The 17703-nt window shown below is 42.0% G+C and overlaps 1 protein-coding gene and 1 long non-coding RNA gene across 3 annotated transcripts in view; one reads left to right on the top strand and one right to left on the bottom strand.

The window, feature by feature from the left end:
* The window catches only part of cerk (ceramide kinase), a 49888-nt gene that overhangs the window by 15807 nt on the left and 16378 nt on the right, over window positions 1-17703 (top strand). The window contains exons 2-8 of one of the 2 annotated variants that reach the window (XM_086201145.1): window positions 1478-1615; window positions 6373-6495; window positions 8301-8426; window positions 9056-9122; window positions 11099-11244; window positions 16158-16232; window positions 16358-16510. In XM_086201145.1, coding sequence (XP_086057271.1) covers window positions 1478-1615; window positions 6373-6495; window positions 8301-8426; window positions 9056-9122; window positions 11099-11244; window positions 16158-16232; window positions 16358-16510 — 828 coding nt within the window. The remainder of the gene's footprint in view (window positions 1-1477; window positions 1616-6372; window positions 6496-8300; window positions 8427-9055; window positions 9123-11098; window positions 11245-16157; window positions 16233-16357; window positions 16511-17703) is intronic. The other variant, XM_086201146.1, reaches the window with a different exon arrangement.
* On the bottom strand, window positions 9561-12920 carry LOC147262362 (uncharacterized). The gene is made up of 3 exons (XR_015112361.1): window positions 12457-12920; window positions 10433-10548; window positions 9561-9873 (listed from the first exon to the last, which is right to left on the bottom strand). It is a non-coding gene; the product is annotated as an uncharacterized LOC147262362 (long non-coding RNA).

Below are 17703 nucleotides of genomic sequence, written 5' to 3'. Positions count from 1 at the left end.
TTGTTTTAGCTAAAATTTTCTGTTTCAATATCATTTTGATTGTAAAATTGGCCTCAGTCAATATGCACAGATTCGTTCCTGACTGGCTCAATTTGAACCAAATCAGGCGCTGCATGGATAGAACCTTTTAGCTGCTAGGGTTTGATTTGGTTTGACTTCTGGAAAGACACAACCGGCCCATCGCGTTAGCCGTGGATTCATTCAGACTGGGAAACGTCCATGTGGAGAAGCTCAATTTATCTGGTAGGATTATATCATCCTGCTATTTCCAGAGCAACAAAGAACACGAAAGAGAAACTGACACCCTTTCCTGAGCTGTACTACCCTGTCCCGAGGGAATACAAAGATGTTTATCGGGATGCAATCACATGGAATTGTTCCGCTACCCCCCGGTGGGGGTTCAGAACATACATCACATAACCAGGCCACGTAAGGACACACCCACACTGCCAGGCATGCAGCAGACAATGAGGCTCTGCTTCCTGCGTGTAAGATTAAACCACAGGCAAAAAAAAAAAAAAAGTCCCCTAGTATGAGAACAAATTTGGGTGCAAGGAAACTTGCAATTAGGCATCTTTCATTCCTCCTCTGAGCTCCCGCACAGGAATTTGAACTGAACAGTGACGAAACTGCAGTTTGAAGTGTTTCCGTCAGTGACTTCACATTTTGCTTGTACTTCTCTGCAGAGATCATGATAGAGGCGAAAAAAAGACAGAAGGGGATTTTTATACACAAAGTTAAGAGGAGGGAAAAAAAAAAGACCCTCCCATAGAGCAAGTGACTCAATCAGTGTAACGCTAGCTGTTAGCAACCACATTTTAGCATGCACTTATTTGTCATTAATGAATTATGAGGATATCACAGTTGCACCAGAGGTCTCATGGTAAAACACATGTTCTCGTCTTGTTTTGCCTCAACCCACGTTGCCATAGCGCGGTGCTCTGCTGATTCTCAACATGGCAGTTTTGAATGTTGCTGCTCAGCTAAACTACATCATGCGGCTTTCATGCGAAACTATTGTTCATTGCAGTTTTAACAAGAAATGCACTCGCTGACCTTCGCCAAGGTCCGTGTAATATTTCCTGAAAAAATTAATGAACATGTCCCATAATGTAATGAGTTCCTCCTCGGATCATGCTCCACCCCTTCATCAGGTTTCATGAAAATCAGCCTGCCGCAGAATCCCACCAGCCAGCCTTACAAACAAACTGGAATGAAAACCTTGGCAGATGTAATAAAAAATTATGCATTTTTGTGATGAATATTTGAATATTATTCAATATTCTTCCTGATGTTGAGATTTGTGCCGAATCTGAGAATATGTATAATATTCATTTGCAGTTGCTTTGGTCTGTCAGTGTGGGTCCATGAACAAGAGCAAGGAAAAACTCATTATACAGACTAACTGTCAGCAAAAGAGCATTCTGCTTTGTGTAAAGTGGTTGAGTAAAACATGAATATGCTAATGTCTCTGCAGGTCATAGCCAGGCTGTTCAGGTGTGTGAAATAGTGGCTGTCCAGAAGGTGGAAGAAAACAACCAAGGCCTCACCCAAGCCAGGAGGAGACAGCAAAGAGCTGAGGAGCACTCACAGCTGTATCCCTGTGCATTCACAGGTAATACACACACTCCATATGTAGCCTATCAAGCACCAGCATGGAGGATCTAGTGACATCTAGCGGTGAAGTTGGAAATTGCAAGATCTCAACTTATCCTCGGGGCAAAATGGGATTTAGAATTACCTCAAAAGGTACAAAAAAAGTAAAGCAGTTTTAGCCCACAATTGCTCAGACTCAGCTGGTGAAGAAGGAATAATTGCCCAAGGATGAAGTAATCAACTTGCAGTCATCCATCCCATTCGTCGAGATAAAAAAGGAGCTAATCTCCATGCAGGCGTGCCATTTTTTTTCCCTTCATCAACCAAACCTGTAAGTATGCAGCCGTGATCGTAAAATCAGAAACCCCATCAGGGCGACCCAGCAGGAGACTGCTGCTTCCAGCTCTGATTTAGCTGTGGTTAAACTGCTTTCGAGGTAGCACCCAAGCAACAACATCATCATACCGATTTGGACGAATGCTGCGTTTGAGGTCAGAAACGGGAGTGAGGTCACACCTGAGAGGACTACGTTCCAGGAGGAGCGGGGAAAAGTACACACGTTACATCATTGATACCTCAGTTGATTGCAGTACCAACTGATAATAAACCACAAAATTTTGTGCATGCAAACAGAGTAAAAACACGCCTACCAATAGAAAGTGAGTAGTACAACTGATTTAAAGTGACACAATGAAGACACACAGTACTGTAAAAGTACAAAAATGTTTCTACTTTGAGTGTTGATCAGCCATTTAGAATTGTGATGGAGGTAATTACATAGCTGGGATGGGGAGTGTGCACTAACGAAAATAAAGTTTATTTAAGGATCATCATGAGCACGAGTCACCCTCTGAAAGAAAGATTTGTAAGATCGTGCAGATGTTGCATTATGGGAAGTGTAGGACACATGAATCTGTCTCTAAACCAGGGACTTCAAGTCTAGATTTATCAGCTCATGCTGCTTTAATTGTCATCATTATTCCACATCTGCCTCACACACAAGTCCTGCAGCTTTACTCAAGTGCAATATTAAAACATCGCTAAAGTGTACCTTTTAAGAAATCAATGCAACATCTTTGGCTCCTTCCAGCAGTGTAGCCTGGAGTCACTTTTCATCACTTTCAGTTTTCACTTTAGCTAAGTGTGCCAAGAGCAGCTTCACAGTTTAGAAGTAATGCATTAACAAGAGAGTCCCTCACAGCTTAGCCGACAGGGTCTGAGATGACAGCGTGCCGCTACTTACGGGCTAACGCTTGATTTTTAGCCATTAGATTATATCCAAACAAGATTAGATTTACATTATTTATCACAGCCAAATGTTTAAAATTACCACACTAATGTGAGCTTCTACTGGCATTAGAGTGTCTGAGACAAGTGCACCGCCACGTCCTGCGGCTTCAAAGACACATCCTTTCACTTCCGAACCTGAGTATGTAACTTGTTAAGGGATGATTTCTCGCACACTGCGATCATCTCACTGGTACTGTAAGCGGCTGGAGCTGAACAACTCGCCTGAAAAGTTAACTTTTCTATCAGATGAAATGAATGCTTAGTGAGTGAATCCACTGTCAAATTGCTTAGCGAGTGAATTTCCTCTTCTTAATGTAAATATTTCAGTAAAGTTCCTAGCGTGATATTATGTCGGTCCGTCTCTTACTTTCTTTTTTGTCTGCCGGTATCAGCAGAGACACATGTTACATAATTTCCACGAAATTTTGCAGAGGAATGAATGGCCGCCACCCTGCTCACATGAGAGGATCTGCCCTAAAAATACCTGCAATAATAGGTCAGGAATGAGTAGTGGGTGTTTCGCTGGGACTCATAGCTGCCGAGGTGCTTTGATTATGACGGCAATGGAAAAAATATATATATATATCACAGGCTTTGTTTAGCACAGTCGTTATCCCGAAATCTCATCAGGAATTCTCTTCCCGTCAGTGTTTTTCCCACCCTCAGTTGTGCGGTTAGAGACATCACGGTGTAAGAGTGAGGTCAGTGGTTCAATACCTGCAACACCGTGAGTGTGTTTACATGCACAACAGTCCAGCCAGGACATCTAATTGGACTGCTGCCCGGATAGAAAAACCCGGGGAAGAATTGAATTGGACCTACATTCTGTCAGCTCACCTTTCGGGTCACATACCAAACAAGTTGGCAAGCAGTGTCCCTGTCGAATGGCGGACTAAAAACTGCAGTGAGACCTATGGAACATGCACAGCACCGAGGCCAGTTTGGGGCTGATTGATTCCAAATTAATCCAGTCTGGCTTTGGAAAGTAGGATTTCAGCCAAAAGTGTTTAAAAGTGCAGTTTTAGGTGGACTAACACAATCAAGCCTTTGTTTTTAGCACAGTAAAATGCAGTAGGAATTATTCAGAACCAAGTGCGCATCACAGCAGGTTACTAAGTAAATCCAGACTAATGAAACCTAAAGATTCAGCTGGTTTACAGACATTCTAAGTTGTAAACTGGTTGAAAAAACAGAGTACTTACAGATAAGTAGCAGTAAAATCAGCAATCAGACATAAAAGCAAAACAACAATGACAGTGTCACAGTAATAGTTTAGGATAATGAAGCATTAAGTACATATAAACACTCCCAGTTGAAAGTTTGGACACACCTTCTCATTCAATGGTTCTTCTTCATTTTCGTGACTATCTCCATTGTAGATTCTCACTGAAGGCATCAAATCTATGACTGAACCCATACAGAATTATGTAGTAAACAAAAATTGTGAATAAGCTTCATGCTTCAGGTTGTCACCTGAAACAGTTTTCCAACGGTCTTGAAGGAATTCCCAGAGATGCTGAGCACTTGTTGGCCTTCTCTGGCCTTCACTCTGTGGTCCCTCTCATCCCAAACCATCTGGACTGGGTTAAGGTCAGGTGACTGTGGTGGCCAGGTCACCTGACGCAGCCCTCCATCACTCTCCGTCTTGGTCAGATAGCCCTCACACAGCCTGGAGGTGTGCTTGGGGTCGTTGACCTGTTGAAAATAAATGATGGTCCAACTAAACCCTAACCAGATGGGATGGCGTGTCGCTGCAGGACGCTGTGGTAGCCATGCTGGTTCAGTGAGCCTTCAGTTTTGAAGAAATCCCCAACAGTTTCACCAGCAAAGCCCCCCACCCCCCTTACACACACACACACACACACACACACACACACACACACCATCACACCTCCTCCTCCATGCTTCATGGTGGGAGCCATGCATTTAGAGACCATCCGTCCACCAAAGATCTCAAATGTGGACTCATCAGGCCAAAGCACAGATGTCCTCTGGTCTGATGTCCATTCCTTGTGTTTCTTGGCCCAAACAAATCTCTTCTGCTTGTTGCTTTTCCCAAGTAGTGGTCTCTTAGCAGCTATGCGACCATAAAGGCCTGAATGGCGCCGTCTCCCCTGAACAGTTGACGGAGAGACGTGTCTGCGACTAGAACTCTGAGGCGTTTATCTGGGCTCCAGTCTGAGGTGCTGTTACTTGTGATTTCTGAGGCTGGTGACTGGGATGAACTCATAGAATGCAGCAGCAGAGGAGACTCTTGGTCTGCCTTTCCTGGGGAGGTCCTCATGTGATCTGTGTTGGTCGTAGTGCTTGATGGTTTTTGCGACTGCACTCAGGGACACATTCAAAGTTTTTGCAATTTTCCAGACTGACTGACCTTCAGTTCTTCAAGTAATGATGGACTGTCGTTTCACTTTACCGAGCGGATCGGTTCTTGCCATCACATCAGTTCTAACAGTTGTCAAATGGAGCTGTCAGCTGTGTACCAACCTGACTCCCGCTCAGCACAGCTGATGGTCCCGACCCCACTAAGAAGGCATGAAATTCCACAAATAAACCCCGACACGGCAAACCTGGGAAGTGAAAACCACTTCAGGTGACGGCGTCGTGAAGCTCATTGAGAGAAGGCCAAAGGTTTGCAGCACTGGCAACAAAGCAAAGGGAGGCTGCTTTGAGGAACCTAGAATATAAAACATATTTACAGTTATTTCACACTTTTTTTGTTACCGTCTGTAATGGAGCATCATTGTCGCTGTGAGCAAGGAGCAGGTGAAATAAAGATTTTTCTTTTTCTTTTCAAACATGGAAATTGCGTTTTGATCAGAACTACTTTTTTGGTTTGCGTTGCCATGTATGAAACTGAAAATCAGCTTTTCTTACATGACATAATCACACTGACTTTATCTGTCAGCGTATACAATCACACAGGATTCTTGGAAATTCTAATCTACGTTTAATTCATTTTTATCATTTTTCATGGCCCTAATACCAATGAATCAAACATGGCCACCAGCTAGCATGTTCATCACTTACGTAAAAGACGTTGTTTTGTTAGACATTTAAAAATATGATCGAATCAAACTAAATGTCCGTCAGCGGTTTTAGCAGAAGAAGGTTTAATTTCATCCCATCACAATGTTGTTGGTCGAACTTGTAATTACGTAACAATTAGCCTTAGCTACATATTAGCCCTCTGCACAAATACAAATCATCATATGAAGCATCTTTTGGGTATGACCCAGGCAGCTAGCACGGAGAGGGGCGTGGCCAGCTGCAGCTCATTTGCATTTAAAGCTACAGACGCAGCACTGAAACGACACACAAGGCTTTAAGGAATACATGATTTGAAATATTTTGGGGTTTTTTTAGCCCAAAAAGTCAAATCAAAGATATGTTTTGGGGTCCCCAGTGACCTTTGTTAACTCGTTTCACAGGAGATTAAATGTGTATGATATTAATTAACCCTCTCTCACCCTGTGTTGTTTACAGTTTCTTACGTGAGAAGGACGAGGCAGCACCAGTGGCGCTGCAGTGACGTCACCTTCCACTGTGCCACCCCGGGACTTTGTGAGCAGTGGATCAAAGTTATCAATGAGCAGCTATCATTTCTCAGTACGTCAGTATCCGTTTATTGACTGGAGGCTATAAAAGTGCCGCGTACTTGGAGAAGCTACTGATGGAGTGTATCTAGGCTTTAAGATGTGTTCTATATGAAACATGCAGGGCACATACGGTTGCACGGTGCAAGTATCTCAGATGTAGCGTGCCAGTGAAAAGAGTGGCAACATTCTCTCATACTTATGTGTCCTGGAGTCAGAAGGGAACCCTGTCAAGCGGCTTCTCGTCATGGGCACATCTTGAGCAAATGTAACACAAACGCCGTCTTCTGTATTGAAATCACGGGATTGTTAATCCATTTTAGCTCTGTCACATTCACAGTGTGGATTTTTTTTTAAAAATCCCAGGCTTTTTAAAGGAAGAGGCTTTTATTATCTTTAGAAAACACACACTCTTTTCAGGAGTGTGTGCTACCCTCAGGGGAGCCTAGAGGCTACCCCACAATATAGGAGGCCCCTCCTGCATTTCTCTTCTAGACAGTCCCTCTCAGGCACAGACATACAAATGGTGGTATCTCAAATATTGAAGAGGTACCTGAAGGAGTAGCTTGGATGTGTGGAGCAGTTTTTCTTCAACTTTAGTTTTTTTTGTGAGAACGTACTTTTTAAACATGACAAAACTATTGTGACACAACATCCTGGGATCCTCAACAGCAATCGTATATGGACATGAAGGTGGATCTGAAGGAGATGCAGACATCCTGCCGCGGTGGCAAACTTGTCAACCACGGGCTAGACACGCCCGAAAGCATTCACTACTCCACTCTGTATCTGACTCTTAACGGAACCGTAATGGAACGGCACAAAACGTACAAATACATCAGCAAATGCAGTGTTTATAATAAGAAAATGCTCTGCACTGCACTGTAGAAAATGTGAATCTAGCGATTGAGAACATAAACTCATCAGGAAAATGCATACAAAGTTAATAAATTTAGTGAAGGTCATTATCATGTAGATTTTATACAGTCAAACTATTTTTTTTTCCCCTTTGGTGAGCCGGTGTAGAGGAATAGCACAGAAAAAAAAGAAAACATTGTCTACGTTTGTACACCGTTCTACAACGGTGAAAAAGAAAGTACCAATGAAAAGTACTGGGAAATGCTGCTTAATCTGGAGTTATATGGCGTTTGACATCATGTTTTCCAATAATGTTGTTGTAGCAGACTTACGTGACGATAGACCATGAATTAGAAAACTGCGGCCTCTTGTTAGATTCACATGAAGTTAAAATGTAATTGCAAAGTCATACACATTATGATGCCCCAGTGGATCTGGTGCGTATTTAGCATGTGGAAATAAGAGTTTATGATGAGTTTGAAGCGGCGAGATGAATCAATTCAAGACAATGAACAACAATCAGGGCCAAATTGAATAGAACGTCTGTCTGATTGTCAAACAATATCACATTTCTTTGAGCTCACTTAACTTTTGATCCCAGTTGGTTCATTTTCAATTTAAGCGGTCGCCGTATCTCACTTTGTTGTCCTGAGCACAATCTTCCACTGCAGTCATAAACAAGTCATTTACTATTCTCCACTGAAGCACTTTGTGGGTTTATCAGCAAATGATGCAGTACCTCTGAATTGCTTCACATTCCTCCCATAGTGAGTAGACACGCCATTTATTTCTTAAGCGGCACATTTTGGGGAGCAGTCAGTTTGACTGAGTATTTTTTGAAAGGTTTCTGGTTAATGAAAACTTCATTAAGTTGCTGTCAGTTATGCAAAAAAAGAAGAAAAAAAAAGGTAAACACAGACCCCCATTTAATGAGTGTGTCACCTCTCCATCTCTTTGCAGCCAACCGGCCCAAGAGCCTTCTGGTGTACATCAATCCCTACGGGGGGAAGCGACGCGGGAAGTGCATTTATGAGCAGAATGTGGCTCCGCTCTTTTGCCGTGCCTGCATCTCTGCTGACGTGATTGGTAGGTCCCTATCAGAGGTGTGCCTCAACATTTGAATAAAAAATGAGTCCTGATGGCCGCCATATAGATCTCCAACGCCATGTGGCCTCTCGCAGGGCCTGAAGAGGCTTGCTAGAATATGATCTAGCTTATAGTGCCATTAATCATGCCACTACCTTAATGGAAGCTGTGATAGTTGATAAGCTTGGGTATCCAAACACATCTATTATTCAATAAGTGTTTGCTACAGCTACACATAGTCGGCGGTATTGATGGTCCATCAGAGTGAATGCTATTCACTCTGGAGTTCCTACAGCTGCTGTGAAGTGCAGGATTGTATTTGTGCTCATATTATATGTCTGGTAAACAGATTTACTCTTGATATATTATTTTTGTTTTGGCGGGCCCGGGGTTCATTTCGTGGGCTTGATATATAATACCAGAATTAGGTTGTTTTGTGCCTCTGTGCTTGAGCTTTCCGTGATCATCAATCTGTATGACAGGTTACAGTGAATGCCTCAAAAGCGCAGTATTTTTCCTTGTCCTGTATTTCAAATGCCAGTAAAACATGCCTGCTATACTACTCAAGGCAGAAAGAGTTTGTTTGTATTCCCATTTATTAGCAGTAACTCTGACCCTTTTGTTTCCAGTTACAGAACACGCCAATCATGCCAGAGATCACTTGATACTGGAGGCCAATCTAGATAAGTATGATGGGTGAGTACTCCAGCTAGAGTGCTGTGAGGGGTTCAACCTGGTTTGTTCGTACTGCAGTAATACTAGTGAGCTGAGGACATGAGCCGTTCGTCTAGTAAGAGGCTGGAATCTGTGTTTGTTAATTTCCTTGCTTCAATTTGGATTTCTGTACCCCGGCAAGAGGTTTTTGATCGTCTTTGTTGAATTGGCATCTCCAAATATTTTTGTGCATTCACTGGTGGAGGTAAACTCTACAGAGAGCAGACTTCTGTTAATGTGAATGTTTTTGCGTAGTCCTGCTGACAGCCTGAATAATCACTGGTGCAGGTATTAAAGGCATATGATGCAGGAAAATATGATTGAAATAAAGAGCAATATTAAAGATGAAATTAAAAGAACAAATTAGCTAAATCAATAATTCAAGTGTCAAAATAAGATCACGGTTGGAAATTAACAGGTTAAAGCAGCAAAGCGGATCGCAAGGAGAATATTAAAATATGAGGCATAATAAATAAGTACCAGGCTAATGATTATGTTCACATTGCTGTACAGTTTAGTATACACACCCCCCCCCACACACACACACACATAGGGTGACATATCCTGTAACCGAAAGAGCTGTCCAGTGCTGTCATGAGTGTCCTGCATGTTGTGCGACTTGCACACCACCAGGGATGACACCTTAACCGTCATTCTCACATCATCCACCATCACCGCTGGTTGGAGGAGGAATCCCATCACGGCGCTGACAACCAGCCTGTTGAGTCTCTTCCTGTGCATTAAAAACAAAGACATAAAAAAAAATACCTGCTTCATCTGCTGCCATAAGTTTTTTTTTTGCCAGAGTTTGGTGGCCCTGATTACAGGACCTCAACAGTTTTAAACCCCTCCTAACTAAATTGTGCAAAAGCCGTCAAATTTAATAACACGTAACAATGATGAGGCTTTCACGAGCAAACTCCAAAAACTATCCACAAATGGAAAACTAATCCAAAGTATTGTCGACAGCCAGCCAAAAACATATCTCATGGGCATGTGGAGGTCCCCACTGAAATGATGCATGTTAAAGTATTTTACCTGAAGGTAGCACGTTTACAGAAAATAATACAGGACCAAGGGCGAATCCCTGTGGTGCACCACGAGGCTTACTATTCAAATAGTCGAGTAATTAATAGTCTGCTATCTGAAGATGAATGACCTTGAACAATGACTTCTAATTTATCTGAGTATTATGAAGGCGCGATAATTAGTTTTTGATAAGTTAGAAGTAGCTTGTAATTTGAGACCATAACTCATGTGCTCCATGAGTGAAACAGGTAGTGGGGACTTACGTTCACCTGTGGCCACATAGAGGGTCATTCTCTGGTCAGTAAGAGTGTACCTGGGATTCTGGCTTCATACATCAGGTTATGTTAGTGGTGAACTGTATCAGTCGCCCCTGTAAAATCTAGAAGTTAAACAAATGATGTCAGAAGCTGTCGTCATCATTTTAGAACATGGCTGATTCTACTCTAGAAACTTGTTTTCTACCCAAACTGTACATGCTACCGCTGCTGACGTTGCTAGGTAAAAGTAGCACATGAGGGTAACATGATTTTGACATCGTGGGCTTCAAATATGTGAAAGGTTGTTGTTGTTTTTTTTCCTGCTGAGCACTCAGCCGAGCTGCTGTTCATCAGATATGGAGTCCGGTAGAGCAGAGTTCATTATCCCTTTAGTCCGCAGTGCTCACAATTTAAAGGTCAATTTCTGTAAGTTTTGAGACAGACTTGAAACAACGTAATGCTGCGTGGCACAGCATGATGTTATTGAATACTGAAGGAGTTCATTGTTCTACTGGCTGTCCTCTTTTTTTTTTTAAGCTAGACTTCTTTTTTTAATACGATACGTAGGCGATATCACATGGGTTTACATTTATTCTGTAGCAATTAGCCAGGCAACCTAAAAACATATTCATCCAGTGAAACTCGTGTATGCTGTATCATGTGTGTGTCCAGGGTGGTGTGTGTAGGTGGAGATGGGATGTTCAGTGAGATCCTACATGGGTTGGTCACCAAGACCCAAACAGACCACGGTGTAGACCTGAACCAGGCAGACGCTAAGTTGATGCCATGTCCTCTTCGCATAGGGATCATCCCTGCAGGTGAGCTTTTTGTATCAAACCACTGAAGGATTCAGAAACTGCTAAAGCTGCTTTCAAGTATGTCTCAAGAACTCCAAGACTTTGAGTTGAATAAAAATAAGATGTTGAGAATGGTGACAAACTTATCTATTTAGATTTTATTTACAGGGACAGCACACAATTGAAAGCAATAGAAGCAGAGTTTCTTGTCAGCTAATTCACATTTCCACAACAAGTCGACAAAAAGAAACCACAGAATAAATACAAAATGCTTTAAAGGAAATTTTTAGCCTAAAATTACTTGTAGTAGTTGTTGAAAATCATTGCATCTAGAGCAAGAGGCTACTGTCAGCGAGTTGAATGAAAACCAAAATAAAAGTTTATAGTTACCTTAGCGCCTGTGTGGATGCATTTAGGAATGGCGGTGCTTTAAATTACATGCTAGCCACAGCATGCTAGCCACAGCATGCTAACGTACTCGTTTCCACATGCAGATGTCTGGTTCCTGTCTAATTTTATATTTCTTATTGTGTGTGTGTTTTTTTTATAAATGAATATTGTATTTTCTGTTTTTGGAGACGTGTGCCTCACATACAGCTGAAGAGAACGCAAAAGCCTGCTGTTTAGCTCGCCCTTAGCCTGTTGGCTTGTTTTAGCTAGCAATGTTTCCGCAGCCTACTTGAACTCTGTGGCAAAAATCTATTTTTTCAAATGCACTTTATGGATATACGGGAACGTAAAAAAAACTTTGGCAGGTTATGGAGGTTCTTTTAGGGACGAATGGATGTCTGGTTGACTCACATAAATACAACAAAGAGTTATATGGACCCAGGCGTGACAAGGTTGACGTATTAATTGGTAATCCTTAGCTTCTTAGTTAGCATGCTTATTAAGGGCTGGAAGTGCAGCTAAGGCTGATTAGAATAGGTTTTTTTTTTTATAACAAAGTAAAATCTTGGACAAAGACGAACATTTCAACTGGACAAAGGGAGAAGAGAAATTAATTAAGTTATTATGCGTCCTTATAAGATGGACTCATCTACTTTGTGGAAAATGTAGCTTAATGACAGTCCATTGAATAGTTATAGCTGTAATCTGTTGGAGAAAGTGATGTCACATATCTCGCTGCACAAATTCAGATTTTTAACTAATGTAGTCATGAATATTTAATATCACCGAGAAATATAGAGAACAAATGAGCTTTTACTTCAGAATGTGTGTGACTGAACGTACCCACTAAAGCCCACACCTCCTTCCTCTGCAGCTGAATGTCCTGTAATGGTCATCAGGTTGGCTGTATTGAGTATTATGCTTAATTAATCTGTACCTTCCACTCATTCTTCTCACTTAATTTTGACACACTTGGTAACCTCCCTTTTAAAAGTGTCTTTTATATTTCAAGTAATAGTGATGATGGTTCTCTGACATCTTGGCGCGTGCACATTTGCTTCAGCGCAGCGGCGGAGTCGCACTGATGGCACTAATGTCTCTCTACTTGGTCTAACTGGCCTGCTTTGCTCCCATAAACGTCAGTGCTGAGATTCATGCTTTTACCGTCATGAAGGAGTGTGTCTTTGCTGCTTGTCTGTGAGCCTTGTTGTCGAAAAAATTAATTTTGCAGTGCTGCAGTTATTACAATACATACGGTAGCTACCTGGGCAGGAAAAGTGATTCGACACATTAAAATTGGATTTCGAAAAAAAAAAAAAATAGTAATCATTTTGATGCAAAGACAATTTATGTAAATTTGTTTCAAATTTTTTGACAGATCCAGTTGTTTTCTCACACCTTGCTAATCATAATAGTTATGACAGTTAACTGAAGATACATGGCATTGAGTCAAAAGTCAGCTTGTGTGGTTTAAAGAAGTTCACCGCTATCGTTCAGCTATAAATACATTAATGTGGTGCGGATTCAGCATCTAGTCTCTGTTCCTGTCCCTGATCTCTCTGCCAAGATGATCTTACTGGCTAGACAGTTTTGAGGAAATGCAGATAAAAACTAGAACTTCTCTTCGGAGGATAACTCTTTGTGGAAGTTTCTGCTCTCGCCTCTGAATCTGGCTACAGGCAGAAACTGGTGAGCAGCTCAAAGGTTCACACAGGTCTGTTCTATATGTTCTACATGTTCAAGTGGTAGCTGCAGTTTAGTAGAACAAATGTCCCCCAGACAGAAAGAAAAGGAAGAACACCAGTTTCTGAACATGGTGAACAGGTTTTGTTTTTTTTTCCTTTTTTGTTTTAATCATGATACATTTGAGAACCCTTACTTGAGAAAAGGAGAATATTGGATCTCTGCAGACCAGGAAGCTGCAGTTTCAGGCTTGCAGCCCAAGGCTTACATTTATTTTTTTCCACAAGTGTCGCCTGGAGAATCCGATCACTCCAACAGTACAAACAAGGCATTGATGATGATGATGATGATGATGATGATGATGATAGTTGGATGAATACTGAAACATACCATTTGAACTTTTCTTGTTCGGTGTTTTTGAAAATGAGTTCTTTTCAGACAAGGAAATATTAAACCAGAATACAACTTTCTGTCACAGTACTTCAATTTTTAAAGTCTTATTGCAAGCAGGTGCTATGACAGGAAGTCACTGGGAAGGAATGAAACTTTAAAATTGGAATAGACCTTTCGAACTACACACACTGGGACAGAAAGCCTTAGAGTGGAATTCATCTTTAGTGTTTGGGAAATAAATGACTAAAACTGCATTGACTTCAACAGGAATTGAATACTAATTTGTTTTTTACTCTCTGCAGCCACTAGGGGGCACTGCAGTGAACTAGTTAGATCCTAAATATGTGCAGCCTCCGGGGTCATATCAATCGATTAGTTATCTTTGTCATCCAAGAAGTGAAAATATGAAGAAGGAAGACATGACGTTGCCGGATAACAAGAGCAAACGAAAGTCCTGAATGGACAGCGTGACAGTGCTGATGTTTCCTGAGTTTTTGAAGGCTACCGTAGGTTTGCCTGCACAATCAAAAATGAGGGCTGGAGCCTATCCCAGCTGACATTTGGCGAGAAGCAGGGTTACACCCTGGACAGGTCGCCAATCAGAGTAGATGTCATGATAGAGTATTTTCCCTCATGGCATATCCCCAAATCCGTAAATTCCACGAGGAACGATATCCTCAACTACAGCTAGCTACCACGACATCCTACACTCTGGTCCTTTAAAAGGGAATAAAGTGTTGAAGATCTGAGGACGGAACATTGCTGAGCATCTGTGCGTACCACTTAAATCCATTCAGAGTCACTTAGCTTTTACTGGGAAGCTTTAAAAGAGTCAAATGGCACACGCAATGTTTTTACACCCGACAAAAAAGGAGGCCGTGCATTGCTGTCGGGAGCGACTGGAATGTGTTGGGTTGTGATAATGAAGCTCAGTGAGCAAGAAGCAAAGGCCAGATAAGTGATATTCATAGAAAGTGCACGAGCAAGTCAGAGAAAGAGAGAGACGGGAGTTCATCCTCATACTCATCTGTGTGTCCGTGGTGGAATGACAGGCCTGATCTCCCCTAACATCGCTTGTTATATTTGCCTCTCGTCTCTCCCTCTCTCTCTCTCACTCACTCTGCCTTTTATCAGTGGCAGTAGGTCCATTTCACCACTTGAGGATGATCAAAGTGGCGAAGATGGGTCTGAAATTCCAACGTGTGGTGCAAAAAGAGAGATAGAGCCTTATTACCTTTCAAGTTGAAAGATTTAATGTCAAACTTAACATTTCTCTCAAGGCAGCAGAGGCCTCTTATCCTTCCTTTGTTGGCTGAAGAGAGCTGATGGGAGCCCCGGGCCCAGGGCCATCCGATTAGTTAACTTTATGATTGAAACATTTCTTTACTTCCACCTAATAAAATCAGTCCGCTTGAATTCTTCTACCTTGGTTGCAGTGAAAAGCTGTTATTTGAACCAAACCAGAGTCGATGATGGAAAGGCAGAGGAGAGAGACGAACAAAGACACAGTAACTGCCTGTTGGATACGTGAATTCAAAAAGTAACCAGGTATCACAAAAACAATCCCAACTAATCCACGTTATATCCTATCAGGACACGTGTCGTGATTGGTATCCCCAAAGTTGATTAAATTAGTCTCCACACAAATTAATTTCTTTGCTGATCTTTTTTTCAAGGATGTGAGATTAAATCAAAGAGCTGTTGGTCGCCATGGAGGAGGACGCAAAAACAGGAGTAGAGTTAATCCTTCAACAACAGGCGCTGCTGCTGAGCAGAAATAAACAAAGATTTGATCTCCTAAAGCTACCTGTCGACGGAGGAAATGGCGGTGACACTGGGGAGGGAGTGCACTCGACTTGCTGTGTGAACCAAAGGGAGCTTTTGCTTGATTAGAGGAGAGAGTTAAACAGCTTTGCTAGCCCCACGGACGCAAAACAAATCTGACACTTTTAATGTGATAATCTCGCAAACGTATTCAATTTCCCACAGATACAATACCTTTTCTTTCCACTAAACATCATGTTGTCTGATATATTCATTAAATTCATTATTGTGTGTTCCATAAGAGGCGTATACGTACGTGATTGATGTGAAAAGAAAACAACAACTTCTAAAAACGCCTTCATTGCCCATTAAAAGTACAGATTTTTCAAGCTAGTGTTAGCATGTTAACATTACAGGAGCTCTTTGACAGCATTTAGCTCATAGGTTGTATGTGATTACTGCACTTATTGCAGTTTAAACACAAAATATGTTCAAGGAAGTGTTAAAGCCATGCTTCACATAATTAGCATGATTACAGCACGGTGGCACACGCTACAAACGGCTGTTTATCTGTTTCCTGGTGTCTTGCTCCTTGTCATGCATGTATTTCACATCAATCCACTTTGAGGTGCCAGACGTCTCCTACGCAGCGAGAATCTCTTTAACGAGGTGACCGTGTTTGACCTGAGTGTCTCGTCCTTCAGGCTCCACTGACTGCGTCTGCTTTGCGACGGTGGGAACCAACGATCCTGTCACTTCTGCCTTACACATCATTGTGGGTGAGTAAAGACCTTTAAAGGCCTTTGTCTGTGCTGTCATGGTGAGAATTCTGTTTCACCTTCATCAGATGTTTGCGGCGCGGAGGAGGAAACAGCTTTATTACACGATGGGTGTGTCTTTTCAGGTGATTCCCAATCAATGGATGTGTGCTCAGTTCACCACAACAACGTCTTCCTCAGATACTCCGTCTCGTTGCTTGGCTACGGTTTCTATGGAGACGTTCTGACAGATAGTGAGAGGAAAAGATGGCTTGGTCCTGCTAGATATGACTTGTCAGGTATGATGGGAATCATTTCTTAAACATGAGTGACCTTTCCGAAAAAGCCTGCTTTCACACTTTGGTTTTGTTTTAACCCTTGACTCTCCGGATCCAGTGCACTGACCTCACTCCAGCTCAATTTAACGTTACCTGGAGTTTATCCCTGAGCTGGCTGGTCTTGCTCTGGGTCCAGACTTCGGAGGATTAAAGATTGAATTCTAACACGCAGCTTAAGGCTTGTGGATTCAGTGTGCAGCTCAGTAGTGAGTGTGAGTCAAGTCTGGGCAAAATGAAGCTCAACACAAACTAGAATAATTATGAAAGCACATATAGAACTTTCAAACGTAGGAGCTGGTCTCATATACAAAAATTATATTTTGCAAATATGCACAGTCACACTTTCCAGCAACAAACAATGATGAATCACCTATTCTATAGCCATCTGCTCGTGCACATAAAGGCTCATTAACAAACCAAACACACCCTCAGAATGCCGTTTATGGTCAAACGCAAACTGATTAAAACTTTTAATACTCGTTGACATGAGAAGCGACTTAGATAAATTAAAACCTGACATTTTGTCGTTTTCTTGTTTAAAGTTAATGAGATTGGAATGGAAGCGATGTGGTGGTCCCGCAGTTACAGAAACACATTCGCTTTAATTCAAAAGCAAAATGTAAGTGAGTGGAAATGGCAACAACAATAGATGAAGGAGGACAAAAGGGAGGTAATATGCTTCACCAAAATGTCATCTGCTGCAGAGGAACTCGCCAGAATGTTGTTGCATTAAGAGTCTGAGACGTTGTGGGTGTTATTACTTTTATTGTAACAAAACATCCCTCTGGATGATGGGAGTGCAGAGCTGCTCCTGAGATACTCTTCATGAGAAACTGCTCGTGTCACGACGCTCTGGATAAGACAACACAAATTGATAAAACTCCAGTTATGTTATCGTGTGTATTTTTGTCGTCGTAATTCATGTTTATTTTAAATTTTAATGTGATTTCCATTCACTCCTTCGTTTGGAGAATGGCCCTTATCTGTTTCTGCAAACGCACCCTCGCCGTGGCCTCTCATCAGACGAAACCGGTCAATCACACCCACCAGAGCCGAAAGAAACTTCAATCAACGTTTGTCCTCCTGTTCTTATTTCTCCTCCAGTGTGTTCCTCTGCTCCCTCAGCACCGGGACAGTCAGCACTCATTACGCCT

The sequence above is a fragment of the Aulostomus chinensis genome, chromosome 4 (assembly GCF_037954235.1).
Source record: "Aulostomus chinensis isolate RoL2024-O1b breed Wild chromosome 4, RoL_Achi_v1.0, whole genome shotgun sequence".
In the NCBI taxonomy this organism is placed as follows: domain Eukaryota; kingdom Metazoa; phylum Chordata; class Actinopteri; order Syngnathiformes; family Aulostomidae; genus Aulostomus; species Aulostomus chinensis.
This window is presented reverse-complemented; position numbering and strand designations above follow the sequence as displayed.